Source organism: Peromyscus eremicus, chromosome 6 (assembly GCF_949786415.1).
Source record: "Peromyscus eremicus chromosome 6, PerEre_H2_v1, whole genome shotgun sequence".
Taxonomy (NCBI): Eukaryota; Metazoa; Chordata; class Mammalia; order Rodentia; family Cricetidae; genus Peromyscus; species Peromyscus eremicus.
Window position 1 is genome coordinate 79376372 of NC_081421.1, and position 22140 is coordinate 79398511.

Genomic DNA, 22140 nt, shown 5'->3' on the forward strand with positions numbered 1-22140 from the left:
CTACTTAGCTGTGATGCCTACAAGGTAAACAAGGATCACAAGGAAACAATAACTTTAATGGTTCAGTGAGAGAACATGTTCCTTGATTGTAATCAACCACTCTCTCAATGGATTTATGTCCTGCTGCACACTTAGGATATTATGATTTTACTGGAAACCTAGACAATGGCCTATGATTACTGAAGTCATGGTTTTTGGAGAACTTACAACCAGGAACTTACTAAATGAGTATAATCCATAACAACTGTAAATATCTGTTATTATACCAAAAGTAAGTGCAGTCTCAATCCTTATCAATGAAACTTCTCTTTGCAACAGAAAGAGACTCTGAAAAGTACAGTCAATCAAAATGCAGATTTATGGATCCTAGTCACAATTGATACATGAATAAAACAACTCTGGCACTTAAGGCTTAAGTAACATTATGGAAGGAGGGACAGGGTTCTTGTAATATCTGGATGATCAGAAAGTTTGCTTGGGACACTGTCTCCTAACAACGTCAGAAGCAACAGCAAAAAAAATCTCACCATCTGGTTGCCTACACATGTGCCAAATGAGCCCCTAAACACAAGACATGCCAAAGTGGACTTGAGAAACCACAGGAGGTCTCAATCCCACACAAAGGACTTCAGGCAAAGAAGGAGTGCTGAGAATTGGAGAAAAGACATTTCCAGGAAGGAGCACAGCATATCAAATACAACATGGGCAGCCCTGAAAATGTGCATCCATGTAACATTATACTGACTGAGCAGGTCATATTTAAGACTATATGTATACATATATGCACTAATAAGTAGTAAAAAGAGGCCATGAATTTGAAGAGTGCAAGGAAGGGTATATGAAAGAGTCTGGAGTGTGGAAGCAGGGCGATGATGTCATTACATATAAATTCAAAACCAGAAGCACAAAGTAAGAAGTAAAGTGTATTGATTTCTGCTCCTTTTAAGTATTGAGGTGCCTGCTGAACTAGGTGAATGTGATCCTTTGCTTTTTCAATATATTGTATTGGTCTTTGAGATCATAATATAATTATATCAGTTGCACTTTTCCTCCTTCCAAAGCAAACCATGAACACTGTCCCTTCCTTGCAGTCTTTCAAATCTATGGTTTCTTTTTATTTTTTGTTGTTTTATGTAAGTATGCATATATGTGTGTGTATACTAAATACCTAATTCCCATATATATATTTCTCAGTATATAAATACAATGACTCAACCTGAACATTCTTACTAGTATGCATGTGATTATAGTTAATATCTAGATGAGTAGACATTTGCTGCTCAGCTTTGCTTTTCATGCTGACACAGCCTGTAATCACCTGTGAAGTGTGTCTCAGCTAGGGGTTATCCAGAACTCTTTGGCATGTGGAAATATTCATGTGGGTGTCTCTTGTGTTAATTGAAGTAGGAATGTTCTACATATTGTGGAAACACAATTATCTAGGCAGAATTTTCTGAATATTAAATGGCAGAAGATTGTTAGACAAGAACAAGTGAAGAGCCACGTGTTTATTCTCTCTAAGATCTTGACTGTGGATGTGGTGCTTTCTGGTCCTTCCTGAGTTCTCCAAAATAATGGCATGTAGCCTGCAATTTTAAGCCTTACTTATCCTGCCTTCTGTAGCATTTTTTCAGAGTATTTAATCGGAAGAGTAGACATGATACAATAGCAGTGACATAAAGTCCTCGTATTTACTCTAATATGGTATATGTGCTTTTGGATTTTATATTCATTTATTTATTTATTTATTTATTTATTTATTTATTTATTTATTTATTTATTTACTTTACATCCTGGCTGCACCCTTTCTACCCCATCCTCCCCTCCAGTCCCTCTCCTCCATTTTCTTTCCCGTCCCTCAATCCCTTTCTTCATCCACAAAAGGTCAAGTCTCCTATGAGTATCAATAAAATATCGCACATCAAGTTGCAGTAAGACTAAGCACCCCTAATGTGTTAATGCTGGACAAGGCAATGCAGTATCCGGAGTAGAGACCGAAAAGGCAGTAAAAGTCAGAGACAGTCCCAGTTCCCACTTTTAGGAGTCCCACAAGAGGACCAGGCTACATTACTGTAACATATATGCAGAGTTCCTAGGTCAGTCTCATGCAGGCTCCCTGGTTGCTGGTTTGGTCTCTGCAAGACCCTATGAACACAGGTTAGTTGATTGTGTGAGCCTTGCCATGGTGTCCTTGACCCCTCTGCTCCTACACTCTGTAGTGGGTAGCCATTCCAGCTTTGATCTGGAAGTTCCAACCCCCATTGAGACTTCGGCAACTGTCACGCCTACAAGGCGGGGCCAAGGGAGGCACCTGGAGACCCGAGATCTGGATCTGGAGGCGAGGGCTCTCTCTCTCTCTCCACCCTGGATGGTGGAGGTGGGCCAAGCAGAGCTGCAGAGAACACCGCTGGACTGTCATACACCTTCCCCAGACCCTGCGACCTACCTATCCCTTAATTTGTAAGTTACGCCATTAAATAAATCTCCTTTTAACTACGTGGAGTGGCCTTAATAATTTCACCAATAACACTCCTTTCTTCTCCTCATCCTCATCCTTGTCCTCCTGCTCCTCCTCGTCCTCGTCCTCCTCCTCCTGAATGCTGCCTAATGTTTGACTGTGGGTCTTTGTATCTGACTCCATCAGTTGCTGGATGACTCCTCTCAGATGTCAGTTGGACCAGGCACCAATCTGGTCACAAAAGACAACCAGTTCAGGCTATTTACTCACTATTGCTATGGGATCTAAGCTGGGTTCCTCCCCATAGACTCCTGGAAGATTTCCGTGCCAGGCTTTAAACAGACCCTAAAAAGCCCCCTGCAGGAATCGCCCTCAACACTCCCCCCCCTCTGTGCCCCCTCAATCTCATTGCCTGTGTTCTCATCCCACCTGCCCTCAGTTTACACATGAAATCTCTTCTATTTCTCCTCCCCAGGGAGATCTGGGTGTCCACCCATGAACTCTCCTTGTTACTTCATCTCTCTGAGTCTATAGATTGTGACAGTTATCATGTTTTTTAAAAGTAATATCCACTTGTGAGTGAATATACATCATGTTTTTCTTTGAAATCTCTCCTATTTCTTTTTCCCAGAGAGATCTGGGTGTCCACCCAAGAACTCTCTTTGTTACCCCGTCTCTCTGGGTCAATTGTGACAATTATCAATTTTAAACAAATAATATCCACTTATGACTGAATACATATCATGTTTGTCTTTATCTGTCTGGGTTACCTCACTCAGGATGATTTTTTTTGTAGTTCCATCTACTTGCTTCAAATTTCCTGGTATGCTTGTTTTCAACAGCTGAGTAATACTTCACTGTGTAATGAACCACATTTTCTTTATCCGTTCCTTGGTAGAGAGACTTCTAGGTTGTTTCCAAGTTCTGGCTATTACAAATAAAGCTGCTATGAACATAGTTGAGCAAGTGTCCTTGTGGAATGATTGAGTGTCCTTTGAGTATATGCCCACAAGCATTATAGTTGGGTTTTGTGGTAGGTTGATTGCCAGTTTTCTGAGAACCATCACACTGATTTCCAAAGTAGCTGTACAAGTTTGCACTCCCACCAACAATGCAGGAGTGTTCCCCTTGCTCCACATCCCCTGCAACATGAGCTGTCACTTATGTTTTTTAAATTAGTCATTAGTACAAGTATTAGATGGAATCTCAATGTCATTTTGATCTGCATTTCTTTGATGGGTAAGGACATTGAACATCTACTTAAAGGTTTCTCCACCACTTGAAATGTTTCTGTTGAAAATTCTCTGTTTAGATCTGCACCCCACTATTTCATTGGATTGTTTCATTTGCTCATGTTCATGATAATTTTACAAGAGAATCATTCTTGATTGGATTTCTACCAAATTTGTGTGCTCCCTTGAGTAGAAACCAAGTTGTGAGGTCACAATCATTCTAGATTAACTAGATACATTTAAATTTCAAAATGGTTTAAATAGAGAAAACCATGTGGTTGTCCATGAATTCAGGGAAGATCCCATTGTTCTATGATAAACACACGTTTTCTATGACCTGAGTGCTGTGTGTCATCACAAGTCACACCATAAGAGGACATCTAATATGTGTTAGAATGATTTCAGAAATTGTGAGGAAGAGGATATCAGTGAGTGCTTAAGAGAGGCCCTCATCTAGACTTTGAAGAACAGATACTATTGGAATCAGGGAAGACACAAAAGGCTGGTGTGAGAGCTTGGAGAGTGACATGCAAGGCTTTTTTTGAAGGTAGTAAGTAAATAACTTTTCAGATATCAAAATTTAATAAAACACGCTAGTAATAGACAATGCTTGGAAATGGTGATTAAAATGAATTCCAAACAAAGAATTCTCAAAATATTTATGTGGCTTCATAGTGTTATAATTGCGGTTTTAACATCTTTATGTAGAAGTAAGTGGGAATTGCTTTCATCGCTCTGTATGTCAGGAGACAGAATGCAAGACTAGAGAGTACCTGAGAAAATGAGCTGGAACATGATTGGGCTCATACATTCTTAGGTAAGGTTATATTATAATCTTACTTGAAGGTCCTCCTGTAGAAAATAGTTGGCACAATGTTCAGAAAGGAGCCCATAACCAGAGAATTTCCCATAGGTAATGATCTCAAGACACACATAAATGAATGAAGGAAGTACAATGGATTTCAAGGAATCAATCATATTGTTTACTTTCCAATAGGATTGAGATTTGCTTAGGTATGAAATATGCCCAGTAAGTATTAATTCCAATATTCAAAGAAATGCTGAGTCTCTGGGACTTGACAAGATGATCTTAGCTGGATGAGTGATGCCTAGGTGATGGTATATACCCACTTCTTGGAGACAGCAATTTTGACTGAATAGGTGATTAAAAAGTGCTGGTGATATATTATAGCTGAGTCAGCAGTAGGGAGCCATGGATTAAAAGATTACCCACAAATACTTCCTGGCAAAAACTTTCTACTTGCAAAATCTTTTGAAAATCATTGTGTCAGAGAGTATAAAAAGTCAGCAGAAGCTCTGTTGGAACAATCCGAAGACACAATGGCCAAGCTCATTCTTGCTACAGGTGAGTTGATAATCAGACCTAGACCCTCAGTCTTGCCTGATTCTTTCCTCACAGGATCTGACAAGGAGGCAATTTTGACACTACAACTCTAGGCTTTACCATTCTTCATTTGCCATTTAAAAATTTCTTTCCTTATTCAGGCTTTCCTGGATCTCATAAGTCCGTAGTTGAGAGGATACTTTTGCCTTCAGTGATACCACAGGCATGACACTGATGTCTCCCCTTTATTCAATGCTTATTTTGCTCTTTTTTTTCAACAGCCATTCATTGCCCTTACCTCTTGTTATACCACCATTATGAAATTCACAATCTGTTTATTTTCATGCAGATGTTGTGGAACAATTTTTTTGAGAGATGGCTATCACTAGACTCTGAGGTAGAGCTCTCCAAGTTTTCTTTGCTCTTCTTTTTTTCAGAATTAATTCATGTTCTCCTCCATTGTCCCATCTCATTGCTGATTTAAATTGTCACAGGGAGAGACATTAAATCATTCGGGAGTTGGATTTAGGCATTTTAACCCAAGTTGTCACAATTTACCACTTGCACTAAATCTGTTTCTGTACACACTTTTCTCAGCTTCAGAACCTTATTCAAGTGAAGACAAGCTCAGTGTGTAAAAGTTTCACAGTGGAGATGCTCTAGTTACATGATAATGATTCAATCCCAAAATATCAGCACTCAAGAAGCACAGTCAGAACATTGTGCAGTAGAAGGCCAGCCAGGGCTACCTAGTGTGAGACCCTGACTCATTGATCAAAACAGCACAAACAAAGAGGAAACATCCTCAAACTTAAATTGTTCCTTTGTAGCCAAAAATGTCATATGGAGCAAAATATCTTATTTCCACCAGCAAGGGCTCTTTTTTTTGTCTCATTCTTTTTTTTTTCATTTTTCTTATTAAGAAATTTTCTACTCATTCTACACACCACCCACAGATCCTACCTCCTTCATCCTTCCACTCCCAGCACCCAGCACCCCCTCCAAAGCCACCCCACATCCTCACATCCCCACATCCCCCAAATCAAGGTCTCCCATGGGGAATCAGCAGAGCCCAGCACACTGAGTCTAGGCAGGTCCAAGCCGCTTCCCACTGCACCAAGGTGCCACACCACAGGCACTGGACTCCCAAAAGCCTGCCTACACACCAGGGACAGATCCTGATCCCCCTGCCTGGGTGCCCCCCAAACAGTTTGAGCCAAACAACCATCTTCCATATCCAGAAGGATTAGTCCAGTCCCATGGGGGCTTCACAGCCACTAGTCTACAGTTCATGGGCTTCCACTAGTGTGGCTGGTTATCTCTGCACATCTTCCCATCATGATCTCATCATCCTCCACCTGCAGAATCCCTCCTCTCTCTCATCAATTGGATTCCCAGAGCTCAGCCTGGTGCCTGGCCATGGATTTCTGCATCTGCCTCCATTAGTCGCTGGACAAAGGCTCTATGATGACAGTTAGGGTATTCACTAGACGGGTCACCAGAGTAGATCAGTCCAGGCACCCTCTCCACCACTGCCAGCAGTCTAAGGTGGGGTCATTCTTGTGGATTCCTGAGAGCCTCCCCAGCACCCTGCATCTTCCTATTCCTATTATATTCTCATCTATCCTGGTATCTCCCTCCCTACCCTCTCACTCTGTCCCTGTTCCAGCTCGACTCTCCAATTTCTCTATGTTCTCATCCCCCACTCCTCTCCCTCTGCCACCCCCTCCCACTCCCAGTCCACTCATGTAGATCTCATCTACTTCTCCTTCACTGGGACATCCATGTGTCTCTCCTAGGATCTTTCCCTGTTAGCTAGCTTCTCTGTTGCTGTGGGTTGTAGTCTGGCCATCCCTTCCCTCACATCTAGTATCTACTTATGAGTGAGTACATACCATGTTTGTCCTTCTGAGTCTGGGTTACCTCATTCAGGATGATATTTTCTAGTTTCATCCATTTGATTGCAAATTTCATGATATCATTGTTTTTTACTGCTGAGTAGTACTCCATTGTGTATATGTGTCACATTTTCTTTATTCTTCAGTTGAGGGGCATCTAGGTTTTTTCCAGGTTTGTGCCATTATGAATAATGCTGATATGAACATAATTGAGCATGTGTCCTCCAGCAAGGGTTCTTAACAGATGCTTCCAAATAAGGGCCAAAGCTCTAGAAGATGTTGAATGATGTTCTTGAGATGTGTCTTGGCTGGAGGAAGGCTTGACTCATTACAGCTCTGGAGACTGCAATGTGTGTGCTTACTAAGTAGAAATTCTTGTTGATCATTTCACTCAGTATCAGTGGCAGAGGTAGTAGATTTCAAATTTCATAACAATCAGGACACATAAGATGGAACAGAAGGACATTACTAGGTTTTAATAATAAGTGTAGATGATTTTGAAAAGCATGATAACTCTGAGGTCCACACCTTGTAAAACTGTAATGTTTCTTTGCAAATGTAATGATATATAGTTAGTAGGACAGGCCACATGAACTGAGAATTTGATCCTTATGATTCTAGTAACTGATTCAGAGAAAATGTGTTTTCTCCCTCTCTAGGTTTGGCCATTGTGCTGAATGCTCAGTTCGGTGAGTTATTGGCAAAAATCTTACTTATATAAGTCTCTAATATTTATTAAGTATTCCTAATGCAATCATCTGCCTGTCATAATTTCTTTTAGTATTACTTCCTCATATTGGTTTATTGGAAAAAGATATTATGAGATAATCTACTTGGGGTAAAAGAAGGGGTTGGCTTTATGGATAGTAGACTCACATCAGCTTTCACTGCTCTCTCCTCTAGTGAGATGTGTTAAGAGATTGAAACTGGTAAGTTCTGTGCTTTACAGGAATTATGTGTTTGTTTTCTCAAGAGGCTCCAAAGGTTAGCCATAATTTGACTGTGAATCTGTACACTTAATGAATAAATGTACAATAATTGATTTGAATAGTTCTGTATAACTGGTATATGAACAACAGCAAGGGGAAGAGGAAATGCAAAATTGTTAGCAAGTTCCCTGGTATCTAAATGAGGGCATTGTTCTGATAAATTTCCCCAGATTCTGCCTATGAGTTGATGTGCTATTCTCACATATCGACCAAGATCCTGCCTGTCTTGGGGAGTTTCAATTTTGGTTTTATTGACTCCTGCTTGTGTACTCACATAATCTTTAACTTTGGTTGGATGCCAAACAATGAAATCATCATGAAAAATGAGGTGGACTTGAAGGAGTACAAAGGTATATATGATCTGAAAAACAGGTAAGAGAAGGACCAGGTTTGAGATACTTGGTTTGGTACCTGTGTCAATGATTCTTTAAATGTAGTTCAGAATCAAAATGTTTGAGTTGACAATCTGCCTATGTATTTTTCTTGAATGTTAAGTTGAGGCAGACTGGCTACTTTTCTTGTGTATTACCTTTGATTTCAGACTATAGTATAGAATAGTTCATGATCCCATTAGTGTATGTGTAATCTCACCTACTTCTACCTGACAAGGTAAGACTTCTTCTTATTCAATGTCCTTGCACATATTCTTCATATTTCATTAGTTTTTGACTATGTTTTCCCCATTCTTTCTCTTCTTCCCATTTGCTAAGAATAACCATTCTACTTTCATATTCTATGTGTCTGAACATTTTAGTTAGCATTTGTAAGTCAGACCATGTTCTATTTGTCTATCAATTACCTTTTCACATAATGTAGTGTCCATCTGATTCACAAACAGAGTTGCAAATAGCAGCCTTCCTTCTTTTTATGTTCAAATAGTATTGGGGGGTTTATGTATAGCACACCATTATCCATTGATCCAGTGCCAAATACTTTCTGTGATACCAAGTTATGTTTTGAAAATAATGCTACAGTTCCTGTCAAGTGCTCTCATCCTTTAGGAAGAAAATGATTTCATGTACTTTAAGATATAAACTAAGCAGTGTGGTTGCTGGGTCATATAGCAATTTTATTTCTGAAGGATCTCCACAGTGCTTTCTTAAGTGACTATACAGTTATATTTCCACCAATTGTGTACAAGTGTTTTCTTTATTCACACCCCTGATAAAATTGGATATTTTCATCTTTATTATACTTATTGAGATAGACATGAGATGTAGCTAGAGTTTTCCTGCTTTGTCCACAGTCAGGACAAATTTCTATCACCCGCCAGTCCTACAGCCGCTCAGACCCAACCAAGTAAACACAGAGACTTATATTGCTTACAAACTGAATGGCCATGGCAGGCTTCTTGCTAACTGTTCTTATAGCTTAAATTAATCCATTTCCATAAATCTATACCTTGCCATGTGGCTCATGGCTTACCGAGATCTTCACATGCGGCTTGTCATGGTGGCGGCTGGCAGTGTCTCTCTCACCCAGCTTCCTGTTCTCTCCATTCTCCTCTCTCTTAGTCCCGCCTATACTTCCTGCCTGGCCACTGGCCAATCAGTGATTTATTTATTGACCAATCAGCAACACATTTGACATACAGACCATCCCACAACACTTCCCCTTTTCATTTCTTAAAAAGGAAGGTTTTAACCTTTACACATCTCCAAAGTCAGCTTGGTATATTTGGGAATTTGGGCGTAGCTTCTCTTACTACTTCCTGCTGGAGGGGGGCGCTGTATCTTATGGGGATACAAAGAATATTTTAGGATTATGGAGTAGTCCATGAGGGTGTATCGTCTGAGGCAGTTGTCTTGAAATGGTTCTGGATGTTGGATCATCTGGGCCATGGTGTCATCAGAGACCTTTCAGGTGGTCTTGGCTGGTCAAACCTGATGTATCTTAATCTGGAACAAATCCATAGCCTCTGGCTTTCTGTGGAAACAAAAGCAGAGCCTCCTTTCCAAAGCAACATATCCTTACATCCAAATTTTGAAGTCAAGGTACCTTTAAAATATAAATTTTGGCATAACTCAACAGCTTTTGTAATCAAATGTTTTTCTTCAGTTACGAATACCAAAGAGAACATAATCCAGATTCTCTGTGTGGTAGCCATCTTTATGTGGCTTATTTTTTTATATTAGCTTGAGCCTATTGCTTTAAAAATCAGCCTTCTAAGCCTGAAACAGCTCTGGTGCTATGGCTGCTGGCTCCGCCCAGTTCAGCTTCCCAACATGGCGGTGGTACGTTTTCCGCCAGCTCTGGGAGCCATCAACTCTCAGAAATAGTGGGTCTATGCTTCTATCAAAGCAGCGTGTAGCCCAGAAACCTCTTTTTTTGTTTTTGTTTTTGTTTTTTGCTTTGTACTAGCAAAGGCTAAATCCACCACACAGCTTAATGTGCCACTTGCAGAGGCCTCATTCCCACCATACTGCAGGTTGAGTATGCACGCACGCTAGGAACCCGCCAGTAGCTCAAACCTGCAGCTGCTGCTCATTTGAGAGAGACAATTAGGAACTGTTTTTAGCTCCGTTTTAGAATCTTTTTTCTCAGTTTTTAGGTGGAAACTCTTGCCAACACGTTGGACGTCATTTGTAGCTAGAGTTTTCCTGCTTTGCCCACAGTCAGGACAAATTTCTATCACCCGCCAGTCCTACAGCCACTCAGACCTAACCAAGTAAACACAGAGACTTATATTGCTTACAAACTGAATGGCCATGGCAGGCTTCTTGCTAACTGTTCTTATAGCTTAAATTAATCCATTTCCATAAATCTATACCTTGCCATGTGGCTCATGGCTTACCGGCGTCTTCACATGCGGCTTGTCATGGTGGCGGCTGGCAATGTCTCTCTCACCCAGCTTCTGTTCTCTCCATTCTCCTCTCTCTTAGTCCCGCCTATACTTCCTGCCTGGCCACTGGCCAATCAGTGATTTATTTATTGACCAATCAGCAACACATTTGACATACAGACCATCCCACAGCAATGAGACATTATCTCAATGTGGTTGCAATTTAAATATCTCTCTTTGAAATGTGTTAGGTTGATTGTCATTCACTTGTTAGGTTTCATATTTTGAGAAATGTCTATTTAAGAGCTTTGCCCACTTTTTCAAGGATGATTTATTTCTTAATTTGTAGTTTATTTCATTCCTGGTATATATGTTCAAATTAATTCCTTAACGTTGTATAATTTAAAGTATTTTCATCCAGAGTAATGTAAATCTCTTCATGCAGTTGATTTCTCTTTTTCCCCAGATTCATAGAAGAAACTCTTTTCTTCACTTTTTAATAGTAGCCTATATGTTTAGGAATATTTTCAAGCAATGTCACTGCACAGATGACTCCAATGACTTTTTTATTATTTTCTTACAGAAATTTAGTACATTTAGACCTTAATTTATATCCCTATTTCACTGTGAGTTGATTTTTTTCCTATGGTGTGAGACTGTGAAACAATTTCTTTAGTGGCCTATAGAGAAGACTGATTTTCTAGCAACCTCTTGCTGCAGGATGCTGCCACTTATGGCTTGGAATCCATGTGTCAACTGAAAGGAAGCACACAGTCTTTTTCAAATCCTGACTTGATCATTATGACATCCCATGGGATGAGTGTCTTTCTTTGTCTCAGGGATTGATTTTTGCATCAGAGGATTTTTTTATAAATGGAAAAAGAAATCTTAGCTTTCTACTTCAGGAAGTAAGAACTGAAGGATGTTAGAATTTAGACAGAACTGATTCCCAGAATCAGAATTTTTTTTTTTTTTTGGTTTTTCGAGACAGGGTTTCTCTGTGTAGCTTTGCGCCTTTCCTGGAACTCGCTCTGTAGACCAGGCTGGCCTCGAACTCACAAAGATCCGCCTGGCTCTGCCTCCCGAGTGCTGGGATTAAAGGCGTGCGCCACCACCGCTCGGCCAGAATCAGAAATTTTGATTTATTGTCATTTTCCTTTTTTTATGAGTCAAGCTCTCATATTCTGCAATTGCATGTTTTAGTTTACCCATAACTATAATGAGGAAAACTCAAGTGACTTCTATATTCAGTAGTGACACGTTCCTTAGGAATAATCTAAGGTATGATTTCTAACTGAAAGTAAACTCATCTAAAGGAATTTCCTTACTTTTTTTTCCTTTCATTTTCCTGCATCAAACTAAACTAAACACTGAAAGTAATCCCCGGCCATATGTTGGATCACAGAATCTGATCTCCAAGGAAGAGACAGGAAACCTATAACTCTAATGTCTTATCACAACTGACAATCATAATTATTTGGGAGCTAATGTCTCAAAACAACTATTCCAATGAAGATGTGTACTTTCAACTGAATTTATTTGTATTCTTTTTGTGGAGGTGGAGAAATTAGTAAAGGTAAAATAATCTGTCATTTTATGTCATCAGGAAGAATGTGAGCTAACTGTGGCTCTAAGTTATTGGCACAGAAATGCAGTTAGTACACTACATGGAAAACTTTTATTGAGGACCTAACTTTAAAGACATTTCATTATAAAAATATAACAAAGAATTTTTGTACAAAATTTTCAAAAGTAATATAAAACTATACTGGCATGGGTTTTTTTCATGGCACCACAGTACTAAATAATATGAGTAATGTAGAAATCACACTGATACTTTATGTAAAGGAAACCTAAGGTTTCTCTATTTTTCTTTTTCTGTTGTTTTTGAGGAACAAGGAACTGAAAACTCTCCTGGCCATTGGAGGCAGTGAGCTTCATTCTAACCAGTAAGTTCTGTACACATGATTGATTGTTCTTTGCTAGTGTAACCAAGCTATGGCAACACAATCTCATTCCATTAAATCTATTTTCAAAAAGTTATTAAGAATATCCATTGGGTAAATGGATTAACTAATTTGTTTCACTAGAAACTCAAATAAACATAATGCACTCTTTACAAGGCCATATGTGGCTTTCACAAATTGAAATTTATTTGGGTATTCTGGCCTCTCTCTGAGTGATAGTTACTTACTACAAAGTCCTGTTTCTCTGAGTAATTAAAAACCTCCAGGTCAGAGAAGTTTCATATACTGCTTCTTTTCAACACTTTATGAACTGAATTGAGGTTTTCTCATACAAAAGAAATATGCTTTGATTTAATATAAACTGGGGTATGTTTGAAGACAGTATATGATTGATTAGCTAGCATGGAAGGCTATTAAAAATGAAATGGTGTCAGTGGCCATATCAGAGGAGCAGCAGGTGGCAATTCAGGTTCAAGGTGTCAGACTACCAGGAGGCAATTCTCTGGTGGTGAATCTCGGATAGGGAAGGCCTCAAGACCACAGACCCTGGAATATCTACTGCTTCTGCTGTGCCTTTACATGTTTGCTGCTGCTATCTTTTTCTGGTATCTGGTATGGTGTGAATGGGTGTGGGAGATCCTCATTGCCTATAATGTAGCAAGTTTATCTCATGGAAACATCCGTTCTACTGTGCATTTTTGACTATGGATTATTATGAAGATGATTTTTTCCTAAGCTGTACTGTCTAAATGATAATGTTAAATAAATGATAAGCAAAATAATGTTAGTTTAAGTAGAGTTTTGATGATTAAAATATAAGTAAGGAAATTTCACACTGCTACAATACATGAGTTTCTATTGAGGAGTGATATAGACTGTGGCTTAGGTTAATGATTAAAAAAAACAATTGAGTCCCAGTTAGCCTAGCTAGCTTAAATTCTTTTTTTAATTTGAACATATAGGCTTTATTCATTAATTTATTTTTTATTTTTTATTAAGAGATTTTCTATTCATTTTATATACCATTCACAGATCCCCCTGTCCTGACTCCTCTCACCCCCAGCCTTTCCCCCCAAACCATCCCCCATTCCCACCTCCTCCAAGGCAAGGTCTCCCATGGGGAGGCAGCAGAGCCTGGTACATTCAGTTGAGGCAGGTCCAAGCCCCTCCTCTCTGCACCGAGGCTGTGCAAAGTGTCTCAGCATAGGCACTAGGCTCCAAAAAGCCGGCCATGCACTAGGAACAGCTCTCGATCCCACTGCCTGGGGGCCCCCTAAACAGTTCAAGCTAAACAACTATCTCAGTTACCCAGAGGACCTGCTCGAGTACCATTGGTGCTCCTCAGCTATTGGTCCACAGTTCATGTGTTTCCACTAGTTTGTCTAGTTTTCTCTGTACTTTTTCCAGTCATGGTTTGATATTCCTTGCTCATAGAATCCCTCCTCTCTCTCATCAATTGGACTCCTGGAGCTCCACCTGGGGCTTGGCCATGGATCTCTGCATCTGCTTCCATCAGTCACTGGATGAGGGTTCTATGATGACAGTTAGGGTATTCAGCCATCCAATCACCAGAGTAGGCCAGCTCAGGCACCCTCTTGACTATTGCCAGTAGTCTATAGTGAAGTCATCCTTGTGGAATCCAGGGAACCTCCCTAGTACTCTACTTCTCCTTATTCCCATGGCATCTTCATTTATCATGGTATCTCTTTCCTTGCTCTCCCACTCTGTTCCCATTCCAGCTCGAACCTCCCACTCCCCTAAGCTCTCATGCCCCATCCCTTGTCCTCCATTACCCTCCTTCACCCCCGGTTTGCTCATGTAGATCTCATACATTTCTCCATCAATGGGCAACCCAGGAAGCTTCCTAGGGTCTTCCTTACTAGCTAGCCTCCATTGAGCCATGGGTTGCACTCTGGTTATATCTAGTATCCATCTATGAGTGAGTCCATATCAAGTTTGTCTTTCTGAGTCTGGGTTACCTCACTCAGGATGATATTTTCTAGTTCCATTTATTTGCCTGCAAACCTCATTATGTCATTGTTTTTTACTGCTGAGTAGTACTCCATTGTGTATATGTACCACATTTTCTTTATCCATTCTTCATTTGAGGGACATCTAGGTTGTTTCCACATTCTGGCTATTACAAATAATGCTGCTATGAACATAGTTGAGTATGTGTTCTTGTGGTATGATTGAGCATTCCTTGGGTATATGCCCAAGAGTGATATAGCTGGGTCTTGAGTGAGGTTGATTCCCAATTTTCTGAGATACCGCCATACTGGTTTCCAAAGTGGCTGTACAAGTTTGCATTCCCACCAACAGTGGAGGAGTGTTCCCCTTGCTCCACATGCTCTCCAACACAAGCTATCTTCAATGTTTTTTATCTTAGCCATTCTGAGGAGTATAAGATGGTGTCTCAGTGTCATTTTGATTTGCACTTCCCTGATGACTAAGGATGTTGAGCATTCCTTAAATGTCTTTCAGCCATTTGAGCTTCTTCTGTTGAGAATTCTCTGTTTAGCTCTATAGCCCATTTTTTAATTGGACTGTTAGGTATTTTGATGTGAAGTTTCTTGAGTTCTTTATATATTTTGGAGATCAGCCCTCTGTCATATGTGAGGTTGATGAAGATCTTTTCCCATTCTGTAGGCTGTCATTTTATCTTATTGACCGTGTCCTTTGCCCTACAAAAGCTTCTCAGTTTCAAGAGGTCCCATTTATTAATTGTTGAAAGATGTGTTTGCAGGTTTCAGAGTGCATCACAGCTAAAACAATGTTGAAAATATCTTAAAGTTAGACTAAGATGTTTTTGTCAAGTAACTTCAAGATGAAAAACCAAAGAAGATAAAGTTTTAGAAAGGCATAGAGTTGAATGTGGAACTCTTTAAGTTCAGGGAACGAGAACAAAGCAGCCCAATTGTTACTAACTCACATATATTTCTTGCTAGGATTGGTTGATGACAGAAGGTGATGATTAATTCCTTGTACCCATTTTTGTTCTAAATCTCCTGATATAAAAACCTATTGATGAGTGGGTATGTACCCTAAAGTTTAAAGTAGAACTGACTGATTATTTTTCATATATAAGTTTAGGTTTGTGATTCCTTTAAGATTCCTTATAAGATTACCTTTCATGATAAGTAATAAAGTAATTGGCTCTCTCTTTGTAACTACAAAACTGCAGCCTACCAGTAAAAGACTTGGCTGAGAATAACATCTTGCTTGCCTACATTGTTAATATATAAAAAGCTGTTTGGGTATGAATGTATGTGGGTTCTTGGAATTATTTGTTTTCCACCTATAATACATAAAATGTTTAATCATGTAAGGAATATGAAAACATGCTATTTTTTACTGTTTGTTTTGTATTTGTTGTAGTCATTAACTTGAAAAACAGAATGTAACCACATTGTAATTCCTGTATTGCTTCAAAAACTTTGTTGGGGTATATAAGCTGTAGAAAAAGAAGTATACTATAGAAAGAACACAGAAAGAACAGTGAAGAATAGAGAATGAAGAAGGAAATCATCAAGAGAAAATATGAGTGTCTTTTTCCCCTAACCCCCTACAATACCAAAGTCATAGAACGTGCCAACTCTGTGGCTTCCCTTTGAGGCCTGTGCTGCTAGAGGCTGGTGCTCCAGGCAGCAGTACCTGGCAAGGGGCTGCAGCACCATGAGTGAGATTCTATCAATGGTGACCATTAGAGGATTGCCTCTTCTTTCAGGGCAATCCCCAAGAGAATTCTGCACTCTGGACAATCTCCAAGAGGAGCTTCCACTCCTCCCCATACAGTCTTCTTGATTATTCCTTCAATATCCCTGTTCCTGGTGCTATATTCACCCATCATGGAGTTGCCTCATGTTAGGCTGACACCTTGAACTTCAACTGCAACCTGCTGCTCCTCTGACTCCACCACTAGCAAAATGACAAATCTAATAGTACTTATGGTGGGATTAACAAAACAAAGGGAATGCTGAAGTGTCATTGCTAACAGGTAGTTTGCAAGGGGAGGCTGGAAACAAACCAGGGAGCCTTGGAGAACAACACAGATTCTGAAATTAGCCGCGAATTCTGAAATTGCCAATGTGGTAATTTTACACAAATCTTTACTTATCTTCCTTTGGTCTCCCTCAGGTTCAGTGCCATTGTGTCTACTGCCCAGAGCCGTCAGAATTTCATTACGTCAGTCATCAATTTCCTGCGCATAAACAATTTTGATGGGCTAAACCTGGACTGGCGTTACCCTGGGTCAGGTGGAAGCCCACCTAAGGACAAGCATCTCTTTACTCTCCTGGTGAAGGTGGGGAAATCAGGAGATGTCTTCATTCCTAGAAGACTCAAAGTCTCTCCTTTCCAAGGAGAATTGGGTTCTTTTAGAGTAAACCAAACTAGAATTTATAATTATAGATTCTTAGCATTGCATAGGTCCTGAAATATCATTCATTGATTCAACAAGCATGTGGGACACTACACCACACGTAGGTGTAGAATGATAATGTATCTTCATATGTTGTCTATGATGTGAGTTACAGAGTCATTATGATCTTTATGTTACAGACAAATAACTAATATACAGAAAGGGCTTTAATAATTTTTCCAGAGTCATTCAGATAACAGTATCATATCTGCCAGTTTTGTTTTCTTGCAGAGTTCAAACCTCATAACAATTACATCAGAATATCTAGAAGTGACTGAAAATGGTATATTCAATGGTAGTTAATAGGTACAGTATTGGTAGAATTATTAAGGCCACTCCACGTAGTTAAAAGGCTAAAGACGAAAATAAACTTGCTTCAAATTCAAATAAATATGCTTCAAATTATTCTCATCTGAGGTATAACACTGTAATCTACAAAACAATTGAACTGCATCTTGGTAATGACCATGAGAGGGGTAAATAGTGTACAACAGAAACTCAAATGTGTGTGCAACTGACTTTGTATGAAAAGGATCAGAAAGAGATTCTGAGTAAGTGAAGCCTGAGTTTAGTCTATGAAGAAAAAAAAACATTGTCATCAAATTCGTTAAGCATGGGTCTGTCACAGTGAAGTGATAGAGATTAATGAGCAAGTCACTTTGTGAGACATTTCAGTTTATAAAGGTGGCAGTTTCTGATTATGAGGGAGCTTTAGTCATAGATAAAGATATATAATTCTCCTGCAGGAACGTGGGATATTTTGAGGAGTTGTAGATAATTGGGAAATATGACAGAACTTGGTCTTTTGATGATTATTATGATATTAACTAAAATTAATTAGAGTGAGCAGCTAAGAATTCAGTAGAAAGTTGTTGAAGTAAATTAGGGGACCTGTGATCAGAGACAAAAGTGGTTTTACAAGAAGGAAGGAGGGCATGTAGACAGAGAACATAAACATTAATGGGAATAGGGGACCATTTTGTGCTAGAGATGAAAAAACATCCTAATCTTCAGACATAAAGGACAATATCAGAATACATTTGTTTGTTGAGAGTAAATAACAATAACAGTTGATTTATTGACAGGAACTTACTCTTTTACCTATGAACATAGTGAATGTGAAGTATGGAGATGAAAACATGCATTGAAAGAATGCTGATAATAGATTTCATGACCTAGAACATGACTTTAAGTACTGTTCTGAAAAGGAAGGTTGGTGATCATCCAGCAAATACCAGAAGAATAATAATCAAAGATTAGAGAAGGTTTTTAAAATGTAGTCATTTCTGTAATACTTGTATTAAAAAAGAAAAAAAATTTATTTGTGTATTTAATTTTTGACAGATTGGTCTACCACTGATCTACACAGACACACTCAACAACAGATTCTTTACAATAACACTCTTACCATTAGATATTTTCCCAACCTCTGAAGAGTTTCAATATTCTGTACCAACTAAATGACAGGTAGCTTCTATTGGATAGCTATGATATGAGTAATGATATGAAACAAATTTCAGTGCAAAATTTACAATTTCCAGCCATTGTTTCTAGGTGATTTCTCTTCAACAGGACAAAATTAAAGCAATCATGCTGCATTTTTTGCACTTAATATTTGGAGACAGCTAAAACACTTTTCTTCTTGTGCTTCTTTCACCAGTAAAGTGACCTTATCATTTGACCCATTTGCAACAATGCAAATTCTGGGAAAGTACTTTAGAAACAGTTTCTAGAACACCCCAAAACAGTGATGAGAGATAACCTGAGTATTGAAGACGAGAATAGAGTCACATAGAATCTAGGCAGATTACAACAGGCAAGAATTTGACCTGTTACACTGTTCTTACCAACTTTCCAGTTCATCAGTTCAGCATATCATTAGACAGGATGTACAGCGTATAAGCTAATTCATCTAGTCAGCAATGGCAGCTCTCTCCACAACACTGCAAGGGGATGCAGGGAACTGCCAGAAGACATTTCCAGAGAACTGAGTACAAGAGCAGCTCTGACCAAACATTGAAGCCTGGATACTGACCACTACAAGTTACTAGATGTTGAACGTGTTGATATTTTTAAATGCCTATACATATTAGAAAGTCATATATTTAGTAATAGCATCTAATCTCCTGAATTTGTTGAGGTAAGAACATCATAAGTTAAGACAAAATACGAAAACGTGTATTGCAAGAAATTTAAGTCTATATACATTTATTTTGAAAAGAACTGAAATAAGCTTGAAATAACAACATCAAATAATTTTTGTAGGAAATGCGTGAAGCTTTTGAGAAAGAATCCTTAGAGAAACAAAAGACCAGGCTGTTAGTCACTGCCACAGTATCTGGTGTCATCTCCATCATTGAGCATGCCTACAAGATTCCTGAACTGTCACAGTGAGTGAGGATTCATATTCACAATTTCTGTTAGTATTTACACAGAACACACTTATTCCTGATCTTTCTTGCTGCTCTACCATTCTGAATATAGGCCTTATAAAGGGAATGCTTTGTTTACATTGACAAGAAAAACAGCACCCAGAATGAACTGAATTTGAATTTATAAGTAAGATTTTTATTTATTCTTTAAATATTTCATACATTTCTGTAATGTATTTTGATTAAATTTATTCACCATTGCCTCTCTCCAAATTTTCTTCATTCCTTACAACATTTATCCCATTGAATTCAATATTTCTTGTTTTGAGTTGTTTATGACCTTAATGCCACTGTAATCCAATTAGTTTTGCCTATATGTGCATGGTTGTGGGGTTATCCATAGTTTCACACACACATAATTGTGGCAATATTCCCCATGGAGTTTGAATTTGTTTTTCTCAGCAGCCTTTAATCATCAGCAACTTCTTCCCCAAGTTTGTTTCATGAAATGGGCACTGTTTTAATTTTGGCTGACTTGATATTGGTAGGTCTTGTGCAGGTAACCACAGCCATTGCTAGTTAATGTGTGCAACAGCCAAACCTTGTCCAGATATCAGCATTTCACAGTCTTCCTCCCAAGTTACCACCAGCACATAATATCTTTGCCCTGGCTCTTCTATGACATTCATTGAGCCTTCAAGTTGATTGGTTGTGATATACATGTCTGATCCACAGTTGAGGATTCACAGTTACTTGGGTTCTGTACTTTAAACAAAAGGAAAACAACAAGTTTGATTTCCTCTTGGGTCTGTGAGCTCAATGGGATTGTACTTTTGTCCAAGTTTACAGTAGCAGGCATGAGATTCATCCCTTTACCAGGCATTTTATACAATCAGTAAATAGTTATTATTTCCATAACCATTATGTCTTTAATGCCTAATTGCTAATCAGGGCAATTTTGTAATATACAAGGTCTAGCACTCAGTAAGACTGTTGTATTTTCTCCCTGACCAGATTACATAACTTTTTTGATGTGATGTAGGCTTGCTAACAGGAAAACACTTTTCATTGTCATTTTCAGGCTTATTCTTCTGTCTTGAGTTAATGTGTGTTGCATTCAACAATCAGGTATTATCATTCTGTTCCGCTGAACATCAAAGACAAATGGCAGCATGGTGGGTTGTTTTAGATGTCTCTAATGCCTACCTGATTAATAACTTGTAGGGAGGTCTTCCATATATCACATGGACACATTCATTTAATAAACTAGGGCTTTTTGAAGAGTATTTTCTATTCATGCTGGGTACTTTGTTCAAACTACTTTTTGTGTGTTTTATTTTAGTCAGCTTACAAGTTTGTAGGTTGGCAGATTTCTAAAATCTTAATTTTTTTCTAAGCCACTCTTCACTCTCCTCCCCAAAATCTGTACTCTGCCATGAAAATATTTACCATATAACCCAAAACCCTTTCAATTCCTCTCTCTCTCTCTCTCTCTCTCTCTCTCTCTCTCTCTGTGTGTGTGTGTGTGTGTGTGTGTGTTTTGTATAGCCCTAGATTAATTTTTTACTTGAGTATAAGAATGTAACTTTCAAAGTAGAATTTTCTAGAACATTTCATTATAGATAAAATGAAATTGGAAAATGGGAGTAGCCAAGGCAGGAAGTTTAAAATCTCAATGGATAGGGAAATGATACAATGCGGAGCTTTCAGAAATTTGACCAAAAAGAAGAATGATTCTTAGGACTTTCTTTTTTTTCCAGATCCCTTGATTACATTCAGGTCATGACATATGATCTCCATAGCTCCAAGGATGGCTACACTGGAGAAAACAGTCCCCTCTATGAAGGTCCTTCTGACCATGGCATTAGTGCCTACCTCAATGTGGTAAGACCCTGGACAACTTCAAATGAAAATGAGAAATGTCTAATACCTTGGGAGATTCAATCACAAAATAAACATTAGCTGAGCTTATGCAGTCTTCTTAATCTGCTTAGCAGATCTGAAAAACTAAGTCAGCAATATATTTTTAAAAACAGATCTAATTAATTTTTCATTAAGGTCACACAATTTGAGCTCTCAGAGCCGAAACTAACCTAAGTAAGCACAGATCACCAGCTGCTTTGATTCTATTACTACCTTCTGCTACTGCAGGACTACATCATGACCTACTGGAAGAACCATGGGGCTGATCCTAAGAAGCTCATTGTTGGATTCCCCACGTATGGACAAACCTTCACTCTGAGTGATCCCTCTGACAATGGAATCGGTGCCTATACCATTAGTGAGAAGCACACATATGAAAAAGGAGTATGGGCCTACTATGAGGTCAGTAGATTGTTGTAGAGTGGTCAATGAACTGCAGGCCAAGTTCTTTCATCTTGACACTGAAACCTACTGAAAATGAATGCTTATTATGTGTAGTACCTACATGACTCAAGCAGAATGACCATTCCAAATTATTTATTTTTATTATTTTTAACTAATAATTAATAGAGAATAATTTAGAATATACAGGATTCCTTCATATGATAGATCAATGGTACTTAACCTTCCTAATGCTGTGATCCTTTCACATAGTTCCTCATGTGTGGTGATTCCCAACTAAAAAAATTATTTTGTTGCTACATCATAACTGTAATTTTGCTACTGTTATGAGTAATGATGTAAATATCTGATA

The 22140-nt window shown here is 38.7% G+C and overlaps 1 protein-coding gene across 2 annotated transcripts in view; it reads left to right on the forward strand.

The window, feature by feature from the left end:
* LOC131912626 (chitinase-like protein 3) overlaps window positions 1-22140 on the forward strand; it is a 61724-nt gene that overhangs the window by 37812 nt on the left and 1772 nt on the right. Inside the window, exons 2-8 of one of the 2 annotated variants that reach the window (XM_059264938.1) lie at window positions 7593-7622; window positions 8093-8294; window positions 12597-12653; window positions 16809-16974; window positions 19357-19481; window positions 21224-21347; window positions 21615-21788. In XM_059264938.1, the coding sequence (XP_059120921.1) occupies window positions 8110-8294; window positions 12597-12653; window positions 16809-16974; window positions 19357-19481; window positions 21224-21347; window positions 21615-21788 (831 nt within the window). In that variant the 5' untranslated portion in view covers window positions 7593-7622; window positions 8093-8109. Of the gene's footprint in view, window positions 1-7592; window positions 7623-8092; window positions 8295-12596; window positions 12654-16808; window positions 16975-19356; window positions 19482-21223; window positions 21348-21614; window positions 21789-22140 lie in introns of those variants that run through there. The other variant, XM_059264940.1, reaches the window with a different exon arrangement.